The sequence below is a fragment of the Panthera uncia genome, chromosome D4 (genome assembly GCF_023721935.1).
Source record: "Panthera uncia isolate 11264 chromosome D4, Puncia_PCG_1.0, whole genome shotgun sequence".
Lineage (NCBI taxonomy): Eukaryota > Metazoa > Chordata > Mammalia > Carnivora > Felidae > Panthera > Panthera uncia.
The window spans coordinates 11,713,829-11,730,072 of NC_064807.1; the positions used below are offsets into that span (position 1 = coordinate 11,713,829).

The 16,244-nt window shown below is 40.5% G+C and overlaps 1 protein-coding gene across 5 annotated transcripts in view; it reads left to right on the top strand.

Annotated features, from left to right (window-relative positions):
* TJP2 (tight junction protein 2) overlaps positions 1-16,244 on the top strand; it is a 129,140-nt gene that overhangs the window by 110,329 nt on the left and 2,567 nt on the right. For 3 of the 5 annotated variants that reach the window (XM_049633619.1, XM_049633595.1, XM_049633587.1), the window contains 9 exons: positions 766-976; positions 1,703-1,890; positions 2,761-2,856; positions 3,433-3,512; positions 3,919-4,129; positions 10,331-10,431; positions 11,655-11,867; positions 13,063-13,173; positions 14,550-14,879. In XM_049633619.1, coding sequence (XP_049489576.1) covers positions 766-976; positions 1,703-1,890; positions 2,761-2,856; positions 3,433-3,512; positions 3,919-4,129; positions 10,331-10,431; positions 11,655-11,867; positions 13,063-13,173; positions 14,550-14,879 — 1,541 coding nt within the window. The remainder of the gene's footprint in view (positions 1-765; positions 977-1,702; positions 1,891-2,760; positions 2,857-3,432; positions 3,513-3,918; positions 4,130-10,330; positions 10,432-11,654; positions 11,868-13,062; positions 13,174-14,549; positions 14,880-16,244) is intronic. The other 2 variants (XM_049633609.1, XM_049633603.1) reach the window with 1 other exon arrangement.

A 16,244-nucleotide genomic window follows, 5' to 3' on the forward strand; every position in this document is an offset into this window, starting at 1 on the left:
GTGTGTGTGTGTGTGTGTGTGTGTGTGTGTGTGTGTAAAGCAATAGAATCAATAGGGTGTGTGTGTGTGTGTGTGTGTGTGTGTCTGTGTGTGTCTGTGTATAGATGTTTATTATAAGGAATGGGCTCACATGATTACGGAGGTTGGCCAAGTCCCAAAATCTGCAGGGTGAGCTGGCAAGTTGGAGATCCATGAGAGCCAATGATTTGGTTCCATTCCAAGTACAGAGGCCTGAGAACTGGGAGAGCTAATGGTGTAGTTACAGTCTGAAGGTTAGCAAGCTCACAACCCAGGAAGACCTGATGCTTCCATCTGAGTCTGAAAGCAGGAAAAAAGCCGATGTCCCAAAAGCTGATGTCCTAGTTCTAAAGTAGGAAGAGTTTGTTTTTTCTTACTCAGTGAAGAGTTCCCGTTTTATTCAAGCCGTCAACTGACTGGCTGAGGCCCACCACATGAGGAAGCGCAATCTGCTTTACTCAGTCTGTTAATTTAAATGTTAATGTCCATTCCAAAACACCCTTAGTTACACACAGAATAATGTTTAACCAAACATCTGGGCACCCTGTGGCCCAGTCAGGTTGACACAAAATTAACCATTATGGTGACTCATGGAGTTAGCTTTCTGTCCTTGTTTGAGCCCTGATTCCCATAGGGTTTGTTCACTGAGTTTACTAAATGAAGAGAAGTAAAAAGGGTGATCGGGGATAGGAGAAGCTGGTAACTGTGAAGCAGAATGCAACATACAACAATGCTTTTGTTTTTCAGTGTATAGAGACATACTAGCTTGTGGCAGAGGGGATTCGTTTTTTATAAGAAGCCACTTTGAATGTGAGAAGGAAACTCCACAGAGCCTGGCTTTCACCAGGGGGGAGGTCTTCCGAGTGGTAGATACGCTGTACGATGGCAAGCTGGGCCACTGGCTGGCCGTGAGGATCGGAAATGAGTTGGAGAAAGGCTTAATCCCCAACAAAAGCAGGTATCAGAGATCATACACTCTCATACACCTCTCCTAAGTCTTCCACAAATCAATACAGTCCCTTCCCTGCTCAAAAAGGAAGCACCTGTAACTTCATCATTTGTCGTTGTGTCCTCTCCCATCACCTATTCCACCTATTCTTATTTATGAGGTGTGGCCCGGGACCGTGAGATACCCACTAAATGGTCTGCTGTACTTAGTTAGCATCATGTGGTTGGCTGTTGCACCTGGCTGGTGTTTCAACGGTTTCCCGGGGAGTGCCTGCTACCTTGCCTAGCCTACAAGCAGATTACCAAGTGGCTGTAGCAAACCAACACGCCTCTCAGAGACAGGTTGCCCTTGTCTGCTGTCAGGCCCGCATCCTTGGACGGGGCTGATCTATCCCAGTTAACACTTGTTGGTTGGCTGACTGGGGAAAATAGTAAAGATGATTATACTTTGGCCGGGATTTTAGTTATGTTTATTGTATTCCATCCTATCAGAATGAGCCAAGTTTATTGTGTTCTGAGCTATTTCTGGTAGGTTTTCTGTGCACCCAACCGTTCTCTGCTTCTACTGTGTGGAGAATGTCCCCACGTTTCCCATTCTGTGAAACCTCTTCGGCATCAAGCTGCATCTTCTCTATTCCAAGTTCATAAGCAGTATTGACTAGACTTGGTTAATTTTAACTTCATTTGTGCATTTTCTGGCTTTTGAGATTTACTTCCTGTGGTTTTTTTCTCTCAGAGCTGAACAGATGGCCAGTGTTCAGAATGCCCAGAGAGACAATGCTGGGGACAGAGCAGATTTCTGGAGAATGCGTGGTCAGAGATCTGGCGTGAAGAAAAACTTAAGGAAGAGTCGGGAAGATCTAACAGCCGTTGTGTCAGTTAGCACCAAGTTCCCAGCCTATGAGAGGGTTTTGCTGCGAGAAGGTGAGGAAGCTAAGTGGGGCCTAAGGAAATGATCTGACTGGGCTCTGAGCCTGTTTTTCTTCATTTTCATACTGTAACAGTCAGGTTCAAACTTACCATACCACTTAGACCAATGCCAGGTTATAGTGTTGGAATCACACTCAAACATGAAATAAAATTTCCAAAAAAGTGAGCTGTGCCAACTCTTACATGGAGGTGTATTTCCACATCTTATGTTATTTAATTTTTTTAATTTTTGGGGGGGTGGAGGGCAGAGAGAGAGAGGGAGAGAGAATCCCAAGCATGCTCCAGGCTTAGTGAACAGCCTGATGCAGGGTTTGATCTCATGACCCTGAGATCATGACCTGAACCGAAACCAAGAGTCGAAAGCTTAACCCACTGAGCCACTTGGGCGCCCCTTCAGTTATTTCTTCTGATACTACCATTCAAAAGTTTTTATATATTGCCTATAGTAAAGGTTTTTTTTTAAAGTGTTTATTCATTTTTTGAGAGAGAGAGGGAGAGCACGAGTGGGGGAGGGGGGAGAGAGGGAGACACAGAACCTGAAGCAGGCTCTAGGCTCCGAGTTGTCAGCAGAGAGCTTGAGGCGAGGCTTGAACCCATGAACCATGAGATCGTGACTTGAACTGAAGTCAGATGCTTAACTGACTGAGCCACCCAGGTGCCCCAGTAAACTTTATCTTTGACACTAGGGAGGGGAGTAAAGGCATATTCTTCAGGAAAGAACAGGGCTGAAGTGAGGGAGGGAGGGAGGGAGAGCACACCATTTCTTTTTTTAATTGTGTTCATCACTAGCCTATAAAATACTTTGGCTTCTTATCTTAATAGCTGAGGAAATGTGTTTCCATGGCCTTTCTTGTCTCATTTCAGCTGGTTTCAAGAGACCTGTGGTCTTATTTGGTCCTATAGCAGATATAGCACTGGAAAAGTTGGCAAATGAGTTACCTGACCTGTTTCAAACTGCTAGTAAGTCTGTTGGTGATCTTTTCCTCCCCAAATTTTCAATTTGAGAAATATCTAATATAAAGGAAAAATGGAAAAAAAGGAGAATACCCACATACCCTTCACATGCAGTCACTGTCACTAGTCAGAAAGTTTGCTATATATCACCCCTACCACAGACACAGATACACACTCTTAAAATTTTCTTTTGAGCCATTTGAAAAGTTTAAGTTGTAGACGTTATAACATTTTTTTAGCCACATGAGTCTCCTCAGAACAAGAGCATTCTTCTATACAGTGACACTGCCAAGAAATTTAACACTGATAAAACCATCCTGTTTAGTATATATTGTTTTTATGTCTACAAAGACAGAAGTAGCCTCCTCTTTCTACTTTGTTTTCTAACATTGATATCTTGCAGAGTCCAAGCCCCTTGTCTCACCTGTGGGACTATCTGCTTCCTCATGATTAGATTTCAATTTAAGAGGTGGTGTGAGTGCTTCTCGTCTCTCCTTAGGGTGGCACCTTATGTCAGACTGATGGAGTCTCTGATTTTGATTTCTAAAAAAGTCGGTTAGCCCCTTGTTTTTGCTTTTGCAGAAACGGAACCAAAAGATGCAGGATCCGAGAAATCCAGTGGGGTGGTGCGGTTAAATACTGTGAGGCAAATCATTGAACAGGTGAGGAAATTCATCTGAAGGCCATGTTGTCGGAAGGAATCAGCTCATGGTTTGCTGGAGTCTTTTTTTAGGACAGAGTCTGTTTTTAATAATCATTAAATGTTAACCGTAAAAAATAAATATAAACGTAAGCTGTTGCATTGTGTGGAAACCAGGTGATGTTCCGTGGCAGTGACGTACTTTTTCAGAGTTCTCAACATTATACCAGATAACCTGTTAATTCATTTTCTCAGCGGTTCCAATAGACGAGTAGTATTAAAGTGGACATAACGTGGAGGAAAACATTCTGCTTTTGGATTTAAATTGACAAGTTTTATCTGATGCAGCCTTTACTTAAAATAAACTCTTTGCTGCTATATGATTTTACATACATAACTTTGACGTAACTTTTCTCCATTTCTAACAGGATAAGCATGCACTCCTGGATGTGACTCCTAAAGCTGTGGACCTGTTGAATTACACTCAGTGGTTCCCGATTGTGATTTTTTTCAACCCAGACTCCAGACAAGGTGTCAAAACCATGAGACAGAGGTTGAATCCAACGTCCAACAAAAGTTCTCGGAAGTTATATGACCAAGCCAACAAGCTTAAAAAAACCTGTGCACATCTTTTTACAGGTAAGTGAACTTTAAAATGTTGTCTCTTTGTTCCATGGTGGAAAATACAGAATTAAAGAATGGAAGAACCAAGAAAATAATACGAAAAAAGAAGAATAATCTGAAATCCTATTCATGACTCCTTGAAAAGAAGTTAATCCTATAAAATGAGTTTGTGAGACTCAGTGAGTGTGTATATTTAAATTTGACTAAAAATGATCATAAAGATCTATGACATTGCAAAAATCGGTCATTTTGATGAGGTCCAAATTTTTGTGTGGACTGTAGGCTAGTGATTGAGCCCAGTGCACCACTAAACACCCCCAACTCTATATAGCTTGTATTGTTCTCTACTTACCATGCATGTGTGCACTAATGGAGTGGTAGGAACTTGGTTTCATTATTTAAAAAGGTCCCCAAAATAGAAACTTGAACACTCTGGGTACTGAATGATATTCTATTACTTCCATTTTTAAGATAAATGATACTGTGATTATGTTTAAAAATAAAGAGTCTTTATCTTGTAGGAATGTATACTAAATAAAGTATTCATGGATGACCCTAATATATATTTATAGATGACCTAATATCATGCCTAGCATTTGTTTAAATGATCTTTGGTGAGGAGAGTGGGTGGGGATATTAACAAGAGTTGATAGTTGTTGAAGGTGGGTAATGTAGACATGGAAGTTCATGTTCTCTCTACTTTGTATATGTTTAAAATTTTATATCATAGAATATTAAGTTCCTGAAATGAAGACCTACTGCAACTATTCCTTAAAAAATAATCTAAGAACATAGCATGTTTTAGTAACTGAATATATGCCATACCTACATACGTGACTAGTTCTGTGAATGCAGTATAATTCAGGGTTTAAAAGGGTTGTATGAAGTTTTTGGTCGTGTGGTTTTGTGGGAGCAACGTGAGGAGACTGTTATGGATAGAACATCCTTCACGTAATGATAGCTCTTTTGAGTTCAGTGCTGCTCACCGTCTACTTGTCATTTTTAGCATATCTGACACTGGGGAAGGGGGGTAGATAGATGTATGTCCACATTAGACTCTTGTTTTATTTTCACTGGCTTTTCTTGTTAAAAATATGCGCTATTTATCACTATGGCGAAGTGCTGTAACTGAGAGGTAATTTAGCCAAATGCACAGGAGAGTGGTCTATCATAAAATTTTTTTTTTAATGTTTATTTTAGAGAGAGAGAGAGAGTACATAAGTGGGGAAGGGGCAGAAAGAGAGGTATACAGAGGATCTGAAGTGGGCGCTTCACTGATAGCAGAGAGCCTGATGTGGGGCTCGAACTCACGAACCTTGAGATCACTACCTGAGCTGACGTTGGACACTTAACCGACTGAGCTACCCAGGTGCTCCATAAACTGGGTTTTTTTTTTTAATGTAGAGTCTTAAGAGCTTGGGCTTTTGATACATTCATACTCATCTTTCCTCTTATTTTTACTACTGCTACTAATAGTAATAATGTAATTAATAATTATTATCACTTTTTATTATAGCAGTAGCTAACATTGGTATAGCTTTTCATGTGTGCTTATTGGACCGTAAGAAAAGCCAGGTGACTTCTACAGGGTCACACATTGAATGGCGGGGCCCAGAAGAAACTGATGTCTCTGTGTGTCCAATATTCTATATGTTACAGCACAGATGTATTTTTAATGCTGAAAGGGGTCATATAGCATAATTCCTCTGTTTAACAGATAATTAGTCCATTTAACCAAGAGCTATATCATTATGAGTGATATTAAACCTACCCCCACTTCATCCCCACCCCTGCCTTTGCTTCAGTCCATTGAATAGCTAGGGGCTTGCCTTAGAGTTGAATTTGGAGTTCATGTGAGGATATGAGACATCAGGGAGGGAACTCATGGGTTGTGGAGGAAGAACCAGGCTGCAGGAGGCTGGACAAAGGGAGGGCCATGGTAGAAGAAAGCCAGTGACTCTAGGGCCCTCTCTTTATCTGGCTGTGAGTGGGTATCATTTGCTCTTTGGAGCACAGGCATAATCACACTAGCTGGCTGTGTCTGAGGATCCGTAGGACCTCATGTGTGTAGAAAGGTTTAACAGTTCCTTATTCGGCTCCACTAATGGATGATGAGATTCTTGAAGGCAGGGACTGTACATTACTCTGTGTACCGAAGGTCAGCATAGGGCCTAGCAAACGGGCAGGGCATTGACATTTGTAACTTAGATCTGCCTTTGGGATACCAAACTATTTCTTGCCTGAAGCTCATTAAGAGTTTGAAGGTTTAGGATAACTAAAGTCAGAGGCTGGAACGGAAATAAGATACTAAGCCTCCAGTTTCATCTAGAACTTTGTAGTGGCCATGAGTTGCCAACCTCTCTAACATGGAATTCTGCAGTCTTCAGGACAGATGGAACAGGGTGCTGAACGACTTTTACCAACAAGCCCCAGTTTTCTACCAAATGGCCTCTTACAGTATTCTTCCAGACTTCCCAGTTTGAGTCTTGAAAGCCGCATGGATGGTCTCACTAAATGCTTTCTATTCCCCGTGTCTCTGTCAGCCTGACCAGGTTGTGGCCTGATTGTGTGCACGATGGCTAGAATCAAAGGTTTTTTTAATGATTTTTAATTGATGGCATTTTTTTGAATGTATAAGTAAGAATAATCGAACTGTTCTGAACACCCCAATTCAAAAATCCAGGGTTATGTTGCAGGTAGACTCCCCACAGTCAATATCCTTCTTTTCCCTGTTGCATTGTAACAAGAAAGTCCCATTTCCCACAGATGAGTATTTAATTATGACACTATTAAAATGACTCCCCTTGCAAACTCACGGTATTCCTCAGTTAAGTGGGGATGACAAGGAAAGATTTATTTTGAGATTTGCCCCAAAGCAAGTTAATTTTCAGTATAAGTTAAAATGTTAGGCTGCCCTTTTTTCCCATTTAAAAATTTTTATTCTAGAATGCATTTCTGTGTACTTGTCACAAAAATGATTTTTCAAACATGAAGTTTGAATTGCATGTTTTCTTGAAATTCCTGGAGCACTCAGTTCATGGTTTGAAGACCAATGAAATGGAACTGTGAACTGAGACCCAAACAGGGCCACCATTTCTGTGAAATCATGGGGATTTTTTTAAAAAAAATACCACACGATAATCTAACACTTTTATCAACTTCCCCAGGTTTCAGTAATGTGAAATTTGTACAGTTCAGGCCTGGGACTTTGGAAGTACTGAACAAAGGCTACTGATTATTGTTAGTGATATTACTTTATACGTATTTTATTATCTTTCAATATTCCATGTTTAAAAAAAAAGTTCATGTCATTATACAGTGTTTGCAAAGGCTTGAGGGGAAAAGTGAGTCCTGTACCAGGTGAAGGAACCCAAACTACAGTAGCCAAGCCAGTTCTTGGTTTCCAGAGGGAAGGCAGAGCCTGGAAACCACAGGAAGCAGATGGAAGATGCTGTACTCTCTGGCTGGACACCTTGGTTGACGGTTGCTCGTTTAGAGGGGGTCTCTGCCACATGAATAAGTTTGTTGGAATTTAATTTATGTACCCTACAATTCACCCATTTAAAGTGTACAATTCAGTGGTTTTTAGTATATTCAGAACTGTACAGCCATCACCATAACCAATTTTAGAATGTTTTTGTCACTCCAGAAAGAAGCCCAGTATCCTTTAGCAGTCATTCCCAATTTCTCCCTACCTGTCCAGCCTTACATGCCATCTTTTGCTGTTGCAGTTGGCACTTCCCAGCAATCTCCTTGGCTGGGGAGAGAATAATGACCATACTCGTGCCAGGGCTGGGAACAGATGCTCTCAAAATTCCAGGACTCCCAGCCAAGACGGAGACTGAATGCACATTCTTCCAATATTGCACTGTTTGGAGTTTGAGAGATGTATTAAGCCTATTCAAGTAGATACAGGCCTCGTCCAGAGATTGGGAGCAACAGGAATTAACTAAAATAATGTAGCACATAATAATGCTAAAAGAATGTGCAAAACCTAATGAGCAAAAGCCAATAGTAAACTAAAGGTACTTGATTGCAAGAGAAGGCAACATCCTGTTTTAACCACCTGTTAAAAGGGGGTCAAGTGCATGAACTGGATGGTACCAACTTAGTCTGTGTTACTTTTATGTGGGTCTTAGGAAATTAGCCACTATGAAGTTGTTTGATTCAGTGTGAATTCAATGAGAGGTATTATGACTTTTTCATTTTATTAGGAGGCATGAACATATCTTCTGCATTTCACAAAAGACCCTTTAACTTTAGGTTTTTCTTGTGATAAATACAGATTGTATTCATCTCAACTCCAACATAAAGCTCAAAAAGCAGTTTAATATACACATTTCCTGCAAACCTCTCATTTTGCTTCTGGGGTGTGTAATCTCACTTCCACATGCAAGTACTATGGCATCATATTTTACCCAAGAACACAATAATCTTTGCAAAGTACCATGATAAGGATACAAAAGTTCAAGGAATCAAGTTAATTTTGCTTGAGTTGTGCAATGTATCGGTTTATTCTAATGCTATACACAATGGATGACCAAGGAAATTATAAGCTCATTCAGGATTTTCCAAGGTCAGTGTTAGAACTTCTTAAATGAAAGAATGGTATAGGTTATTAGGAAGAAAACTTGAAGCGCAGTTGCTTACAGATTGCTTAATGGGTTTTTTTTGGGCTATATATAGAGAAGTACGCAGACTTCAGGATAGATGGATCGGGGGCCTAACAAATTTTACCAGTAAGCCCCAATTTTCTTTGGGGTGCTACACATAATGCCATAGCCTTTAATAAGAGGCTATGGCATAGTTTAAAAAAATCCTAATATACCTGCACTCTGATCACTTTAGGCCCAATTTATTATTCTGGAGCAGTTTGCTCTATCAGTTTATCCCTGTTAGGTTCATAAATACATTAACTGCTGGAGAACGAATGCATATGTTTTACTTGATTGGTATTTTATATCTGTTTTTATTAAAATTTTTTTTTAATGTTTATTTATTTTTGAGAGAGACAGAGACAGAAAGAGAGAATGAGCAGGGGAGGGAGACATAGAATCTGAAGCAGGCTCCAGGCTCTGAGCTGTCAGCACAGAGCCTGATGTGGGGCTTGAACTCATGAACTGCTGAATCATGACCTGAGCCGAAGTCGGACACCTAACCAACTGAACCACCCAGGCACCCTGTTTTTATTTTTTTTAATGTTTATTTATTTATTTTGAAAGAGGGAACAAGTGCAAGTGGGGGAGGGGCAGAGAGGGAGAGAGTGACTCACAAGCAGGCTCTGTGCTGACAGCCCCACATGGGGCTTGATCTCCTGAACCGTGAGATCATAACTTGAGTCAAAATCAAGAGTTGGATACTCAACTGACTGAGCCACCCAGGTGCCCCATATCTGTTTTTAGATGGGCTGTGTTGTGCGGTGGCTAAGGCCATAGGCTCTAAAAGCAAACTTCTGAGTTTGTATCTAGGTTTTTTTCAGTTGTTTGGTGTGAGGCCTTGAGCTAGTTACTTTTCACTGTTGTGCCTCAATTTTTCTTCTGTAAAATGGGGCCAATAGCTATACCCACCTTGCAAGGTTTTGATAAATAAAAAATGAGTAAGGTATTTGGAAAAGTGCTTGGTCTATCCGTAGTAAGTGCTGTTATAGGAGATATATTTTGTTCTGAATAGAAAATGTATATTCCTTGAATATACACCTATAGATTTTGGTTAATCTGTAGGTATATTCTAAAATGTTAAAGCCTATCAAAATGATACACATTTTGATAACATTAAATGTTACCTTCAGTTTTTTATTGGTGATATGCAACAGTAAATTGGTATATGTTTTTCTTCTTTATAACATATATGTCTATGTAATGATCTTTAAGATACTTTTATATTTGGCTTAGATGTGTTATCCTTGCTCCTAAAAACGTAATTATTAAAAACATACTTTCTAAAGGTAGCCTTTCTGAAAAACAGACATTCTGAAAAGAAAGAAATTCAATTTTAGCTTTATAACATCTGTAATATAAACTCTCAACAGGTGGACTGGTAATGGTTTTAATTACATTTGACTAAAGGGATTTATTGTTCAAATATATGCAGATTTTCTCTTGGATTTGTCAAGAGTTTTAATTTGTATATGACAAAAGAATAAAATGAGGTCAAATAGCATTTTTAATAAACATTGCTATGGAAGTAGATGCAAACCTTTTGTTTATGTTTCTGTAGCTACAATCAACCTGAATTCAGCCAATGATAGCTGGTTTGGCAGCTTGAAGGACTCAATTCAGCATCAGCAAGGAGAAGCAGTTTGGGTGTCTGAAGGAAAGGTATGTGGCATAGATATTCTGCTATGAGGTGAGAGTCCACGTTCTGAATCTTTCTCAGGAGGGTAGTGAATGTAGTAAAACTATGCCCACTTGAAGTGATTCCAACATCTGTGCTAATCAGATTTGAAATTCTATAAATTCTCTGAAAACGTAGTAAAATGAAGGGACTTTCCCAAGAAAAGTAGAATGTGATGTATGTGACCCTACATTCACTTCCCTTTTACTTTTAACGTAGTAACTAGTGTTGTATTCCAAGCATACTAATCAGAGCTTACAAGATCTTGTGCTGAGCTCCATCCACAGCTTACTAAGTACACGGGAAACTCAGCATGAGGGGGAAAGGTGAGGGTGAGAATCATGGAGAATATGGTTAAAAATTAATTTAAAAAGGGAAAGCTAGCTGAGTTGGAGTCATTTGCTTAGAAAGAAGATTGGCAGAGAATGTGTCCTAGGAATTTGAGTAGGTTGATAAGAGGGTGCTAGGAAGCTTGTGTAGGCTTCTAAAATTGGCTAGCTTCTCATCTATGCAGGTATTTTAAAAAGCCCACAGTTCTACTGCAGGGAGGAAGCAAAGAGATTATGTAATTTCCTGTGGTTCTAAGGAGCCTTTGGTGCTAGTATTCTGTAGTCCAGCTGAATCGAACCAGTTTGTGAGACGTCAGAGGTATGATTTTGTTGCGGAACCAATTAGATTGTTGAGTGCTAGTCTTGCCCTTAGGAAACTGCATGTTTAGTCAAGGTGTCTAGCATCTTCTGAGTGTTTATAGCCTTCTGAGGCTCCCTAGAACCTCTTTTGTGAGAACAGGTTGAACAGGACATAGCTTCCTTCCTCAAGGATTTGAGAATCGAGTGAATGAGTGGAGACATATGCAACACCAGGCAGTGTGCATTTATTACTAGTAGACAAGTATTAGCAGAAAAAGCTGGAAAGTAGCCAAATTCTGGAAGAAAAGTACAACAATCTGAGGAAGCACGGCTCAGTAATGGTAGAAAGGATGGATGGTAGTAAGGCTAGATAGGGTGGAGGGTTCCAAGTTTGAGTCCCTGCACAAAAAATTAACATAATAATCTAAAGCCAAGTGATTTCAAGAAAATAAAGATGACTTCCCTTCCTAGAACATGTCAGGTTTCAGTCACTTGGCTGTGCCCTTGGGAATCTTCTTGAGTCCCCACTCCCAGGAGCCATGTCGACCCCACTGACCCTCCGAAACAAATTCCTCTAGATGGAAGGGATGGATGATGACCCTGAAGACCGCATGTCCTACTTAACTGCCATGGGCGCGGACTATCTGAGTTGCGACAGCCGCCTCATCAGTGACTTTGAAGACACCGACGGCGAAGGAGGCGCCTACACTGACAATGAGCTGGATGAGCCAGCTGAGGAGCCACTGGTGTCTTCCATCACCCGCTCCTCGGAGCCGGTGCAGCATGAGGAGGTGAGGTGAGGCAGGCCACAGGCTGTGAGGCCATGGGCAGGAAAAAGAGGTTCTGCTGTTTCACTTGGATTCTTCTGGACAACTGTTTATTCAGGGTGCTGTAGAAGGTATTCCTAAGAGTTGGAACAGATGACTTCTAGGGAGTTTCTTATTCTAAGTCAGTGCCTGCACGATAGCATTTGTGGTCCATGGGAAAGCCGGACAGGAACTTAGCGCTGGGAGAGGTTGAGGGATCAGCACTCATCACACTGATGTTCTCAATCATGATGGATACACTGAACAATTTTATGTGCCAGCTGTCCAAATTACAAGTGGAACATTATTTTTTTATAAATACAATTTTGCTGTATTTACTTGTAACCTTTGATTAGGTCTCTCTGTACTTTTAGGTATCCTTGCTTTTTCTTACCCGTCCTACCTTTAACCTTTCTAATCCTGCCAAAACTCCTGAGTGTTTCCCCATCAGTTTCCTTCTCTCTTGTATTTCAATTTCTAAATTGAGTTCATGGTCAAATATGTATCTGATCATGTGTACTGTGCATCCACTGGCCAGTGAATAGACAGCTTCTGTGATCCTAGAAATCATGTCAACAGGCACTAAGGATCAATTAGTAGTTGCACCTCAGATACATTACGTCAATGTAGATGAGGTTATCCATATACTTGAATATTTATTCTTGTCATCCCTTTAGCAAGTTAGCTCATTTTGGTAAATGATTTTATTTTTGATGAAATAAAATTACAAACAAACAAACAAACAAAAATGTTGAAGGGGGATAAAACCTACCATGGCCAAAAAATTAGTATATACCAGTGGACAAGTTATAAAGAATAATTTAACTCCTGAATGTCTGCAGTTATAGATGTGCTAATGGTTAAAATATTAATAGCTATAAGTGACCAAAGAGATTTTAGACTTTAGGAAGACTTTGGGGGTGGGGAATTATTTTAAAGGAAGAGACTACACCAATGGATGTAACTAGTTTAAAAAAAGTATCTTAAGCATTTACTAATGGGAATATGCTGGTATCTGCCTTTTCAGTAAAGAAGCATTGGGTCAGTGTCTCAGTTTATGCCAGTTATGAACCTCAACTTCTGAACTTTTGCAAATTGGCAGAACTCCAGCAAAGCAGATGAATGTTTTCTCTTCTTTGCTGGGATGTTCTTGTTGTGAATGAACCTTTATGTCTTGTAGAGCATAAGGAAACCCAGCCCAGAGCCACGAGCTCAGATGAGGAGGGCTGCTAGCAGAGATCAACTTAGGGACAGTAGCCCACCCCCAGCATTCAAGCCAGAACCACCCAAGGTATGTGGCTGGGAAGCCCACGTTGGGGAGGAAGAAGAAGAAGCAGATACCCCGACAGCTTCCTGCATAGCCAGGGAAGAGCACACACCATAAGATGGCATTGAATTATGTTTCTGACTCACACTTTCTGTTAAAATGTGTCTTTTGGTTTGTGGGTGAACCCCAAAGTGAGGGAAGAGCAAAAAGAAGGAAAGGTAGTTTTAGGAGAACATACTGTTTTAAGACTGTTGTTATTTTATTTACTTATTCACTTATTCATTCATGCATTCATTCATTTTATTTTTTATTAAAAAAGTTCCTTGTAGCAAGAATAAAAGTTTGACAAATAGTGAATGCCCAGAAGCACCAGTTTCAGAATCTGTTTTTCTTTTTGAGTTAGTTTTCTGCCCACAATTTAGATAAACCAGAAAGTCCCTATTGATAGTTTGCTGAAGAACACAATCACCACCACTGTTTATTATGCCTCTCATTATGAGGGCAGCTTAACTAATTAATTAATTTATTTATTTATAGGTAGGTTTCACACCCAGCACAAAGCCCAATGCAGGGCTTGAACTCATAACCCTGAGATTAAGACCTGAACTGGATCAAGAGTTAGATGCTTAACTGACTGAGCCACCTAGTGCCCCTCAGCTTAATTTATTTTTAAATTAAATAGTTTCTCAGAACAGAATTAGTGTAAGAACATACAGTACATGTCATATAATATTTTTACCCCTTTCTGAATCAAATCTATAAAAACAGGCTTTTCCTTTAGTATAACCCAATAAAACTTCTCCATTTAACTCAATACTTTAGATAGGAAAAAAGTAATCACTGATTGTGTGAGTTGTCAGAAATAGTGACCTCATAAAATATATCACTGAAAATGTACAAGCAGGCCTAGGATCGAAGTATGAAGATGGAGTGGCCATTAGCATTGTTTGCTACCTTTCCCACTCCAACCTCCAGTCTCCTACGTGGCTGGACATGGGCCTCCCCTCTGGACTAGGGCATGCACCCTCAGGATCCCACTCTTCAATCCTGAACCCCCTTGACTTGTTGTGAAGTCTTCTCCAAGATACTGATCACTGATCTTAATCTCCTCTAGTACAAAAGTAGGTCTGCTCTGCCTCTATACTTGCAGGCCTCCCAGCCCTTCCCCAACATCCTCTTGGTTTCCTAGAGTTCTAAATACTCTTTTGTAGGAAGCAAGGTAGGGCTCAGGATGCCCACCCAGTGGCTGTTTGTCCTGTAGTATTTGATTCCTTGTCAGAATGGTATTTGTTGACCACCTCTGGAAACTGATTAGGAAATGGGAGTGTATTAAATCACTAATACAGATTTGAAAGTAAACTGAAAACCCAAGGTAAAAATGTGTTCATTGTTCTCTTCAGGCCAAAACCCAGAACAGAGAAGAATCCTTTGACTTCTCCAGATCCCATGAATATAAGTCAAACCCCTCAGCTGTTGCTGGTAATGAAATTCCTGGGGCATCTACCAAAGGTTATCCTCCTCCTGTTGCAGCAAAACCTGCCTTAGGAAGGTCTATACTGAAGCCCTCCACTCCTGTCCCTCCTCCAGAGAGTGAGGAGGTAGGAGAGGGCAGTGAGGAGCAAGATGGCACTCCCAAGTCTGTCCTGGGCAAAGTAAAAATATTTGAGAAGATGGATCACAAGGCAAGATTGCAGAGAATGCAAGAGCTCCAAGAAGCACAGAATGCAAGGGTAATTATTTAAAAAAAAATTTTTTTTAATGTTTTATTTACTTTTGAGAGAGAGAAAGACAGAGTATTGGGGGCGTGGGGGGAGGCAGAGAGAGAGACACACACACACATACAGAATCTGAAGCAGGCTCCAGGCTCTGAGCTATCAGCACAGAGCCCGAAGTGGGGCTTGAACTCGTGAACTGTGAGATCATGACCTGAGCTGAAGTTGGACACCTAACCACCTGAGCCACCCAGGTGCCCCACAAGGGTAATTATTTTTAAACCCCTAAATCATCTTAGCATGTCAACAGCAAGAATGTTCAGTTTCATTTCATGTAATGATTTGAGTCCTTTTTCCACTGCCACCAACATGAAAGGAATGTTCACATGCATGATACCACAGGCACCTCCTGTGTGTATGTCATTTCCAGACTGCCAGCTATCACTGTAGCCCTTTTTCTTCTAATCAAGAAAGCCTAACAATACAGGTGAATAAGATTATGCTTTTCACACTTCAGAACTTTATATCAGGTTCTGGAATGGGCAAGTAGGACAAGACAATCAGTGCCTCTCTGAAGTTATTTTTCATTAAAACATTTGTTATATTTGTTCAGTAACTGAATTTTATTTTTTAAAAATATTTATTGATTTGCGAGAGATAGCGTGTGAGTGGGGGAAGTGCAGAGAGAGAGGGAGACAAAGGATCTGAAGCAGGCTCCAGGCTCTGCGCTGACAGCAAAAAGCCTGACGTGGCTGAACTGTGAGATTATGAACTGAACTGTGAGATTATGACCTGAGCTGAAGTTGGACGCTTAACCGACTGAGCCACCCAGGTGCCCCTTAGTAACTGAATTTTAATTTGCTCCCAGATTTACCATAGAAATCAAGGAAACCTTAGAAGCTAAAATTGAAAGCCCCATGGATTGTACTTTTTGATACTGTTTGAATTTTTGTGCCATATGCACATCTAACCTTTCAAAAGTTAAAGAAGAATTTAGGTAAGCATATTCTGCCTAGTGGATATGGGAGAGTTTTTTTTAAGTCTGTCACAACAGCAGTAGTGCTTCTGAGCATTTTTCTTATCCCCCCCTTTTTTATGTTTATTTATTTTGAGAGAGAGAGAGAGAGAGTGTGAGCTCAAGCGGGGGAGGGGCAGAGAGAGACAATCCCAAGCTGGCCCCGCACTGTCACTGTAGAGCCCAATGCAGGGCTCAATCTCATGAACCATGAGATTGTGACCCAAGCCCAAATCAAGTGTAGGATACTTAACCGACTGAGCCACCCAGGCACCCCATTTTTTTTTTCCATTTCAACTATTTTTTTAATGTTTTTTATTTATTTTTGAGAGAGAGCGTGTGCACATGAACGGGGGAGGGACAGAGAG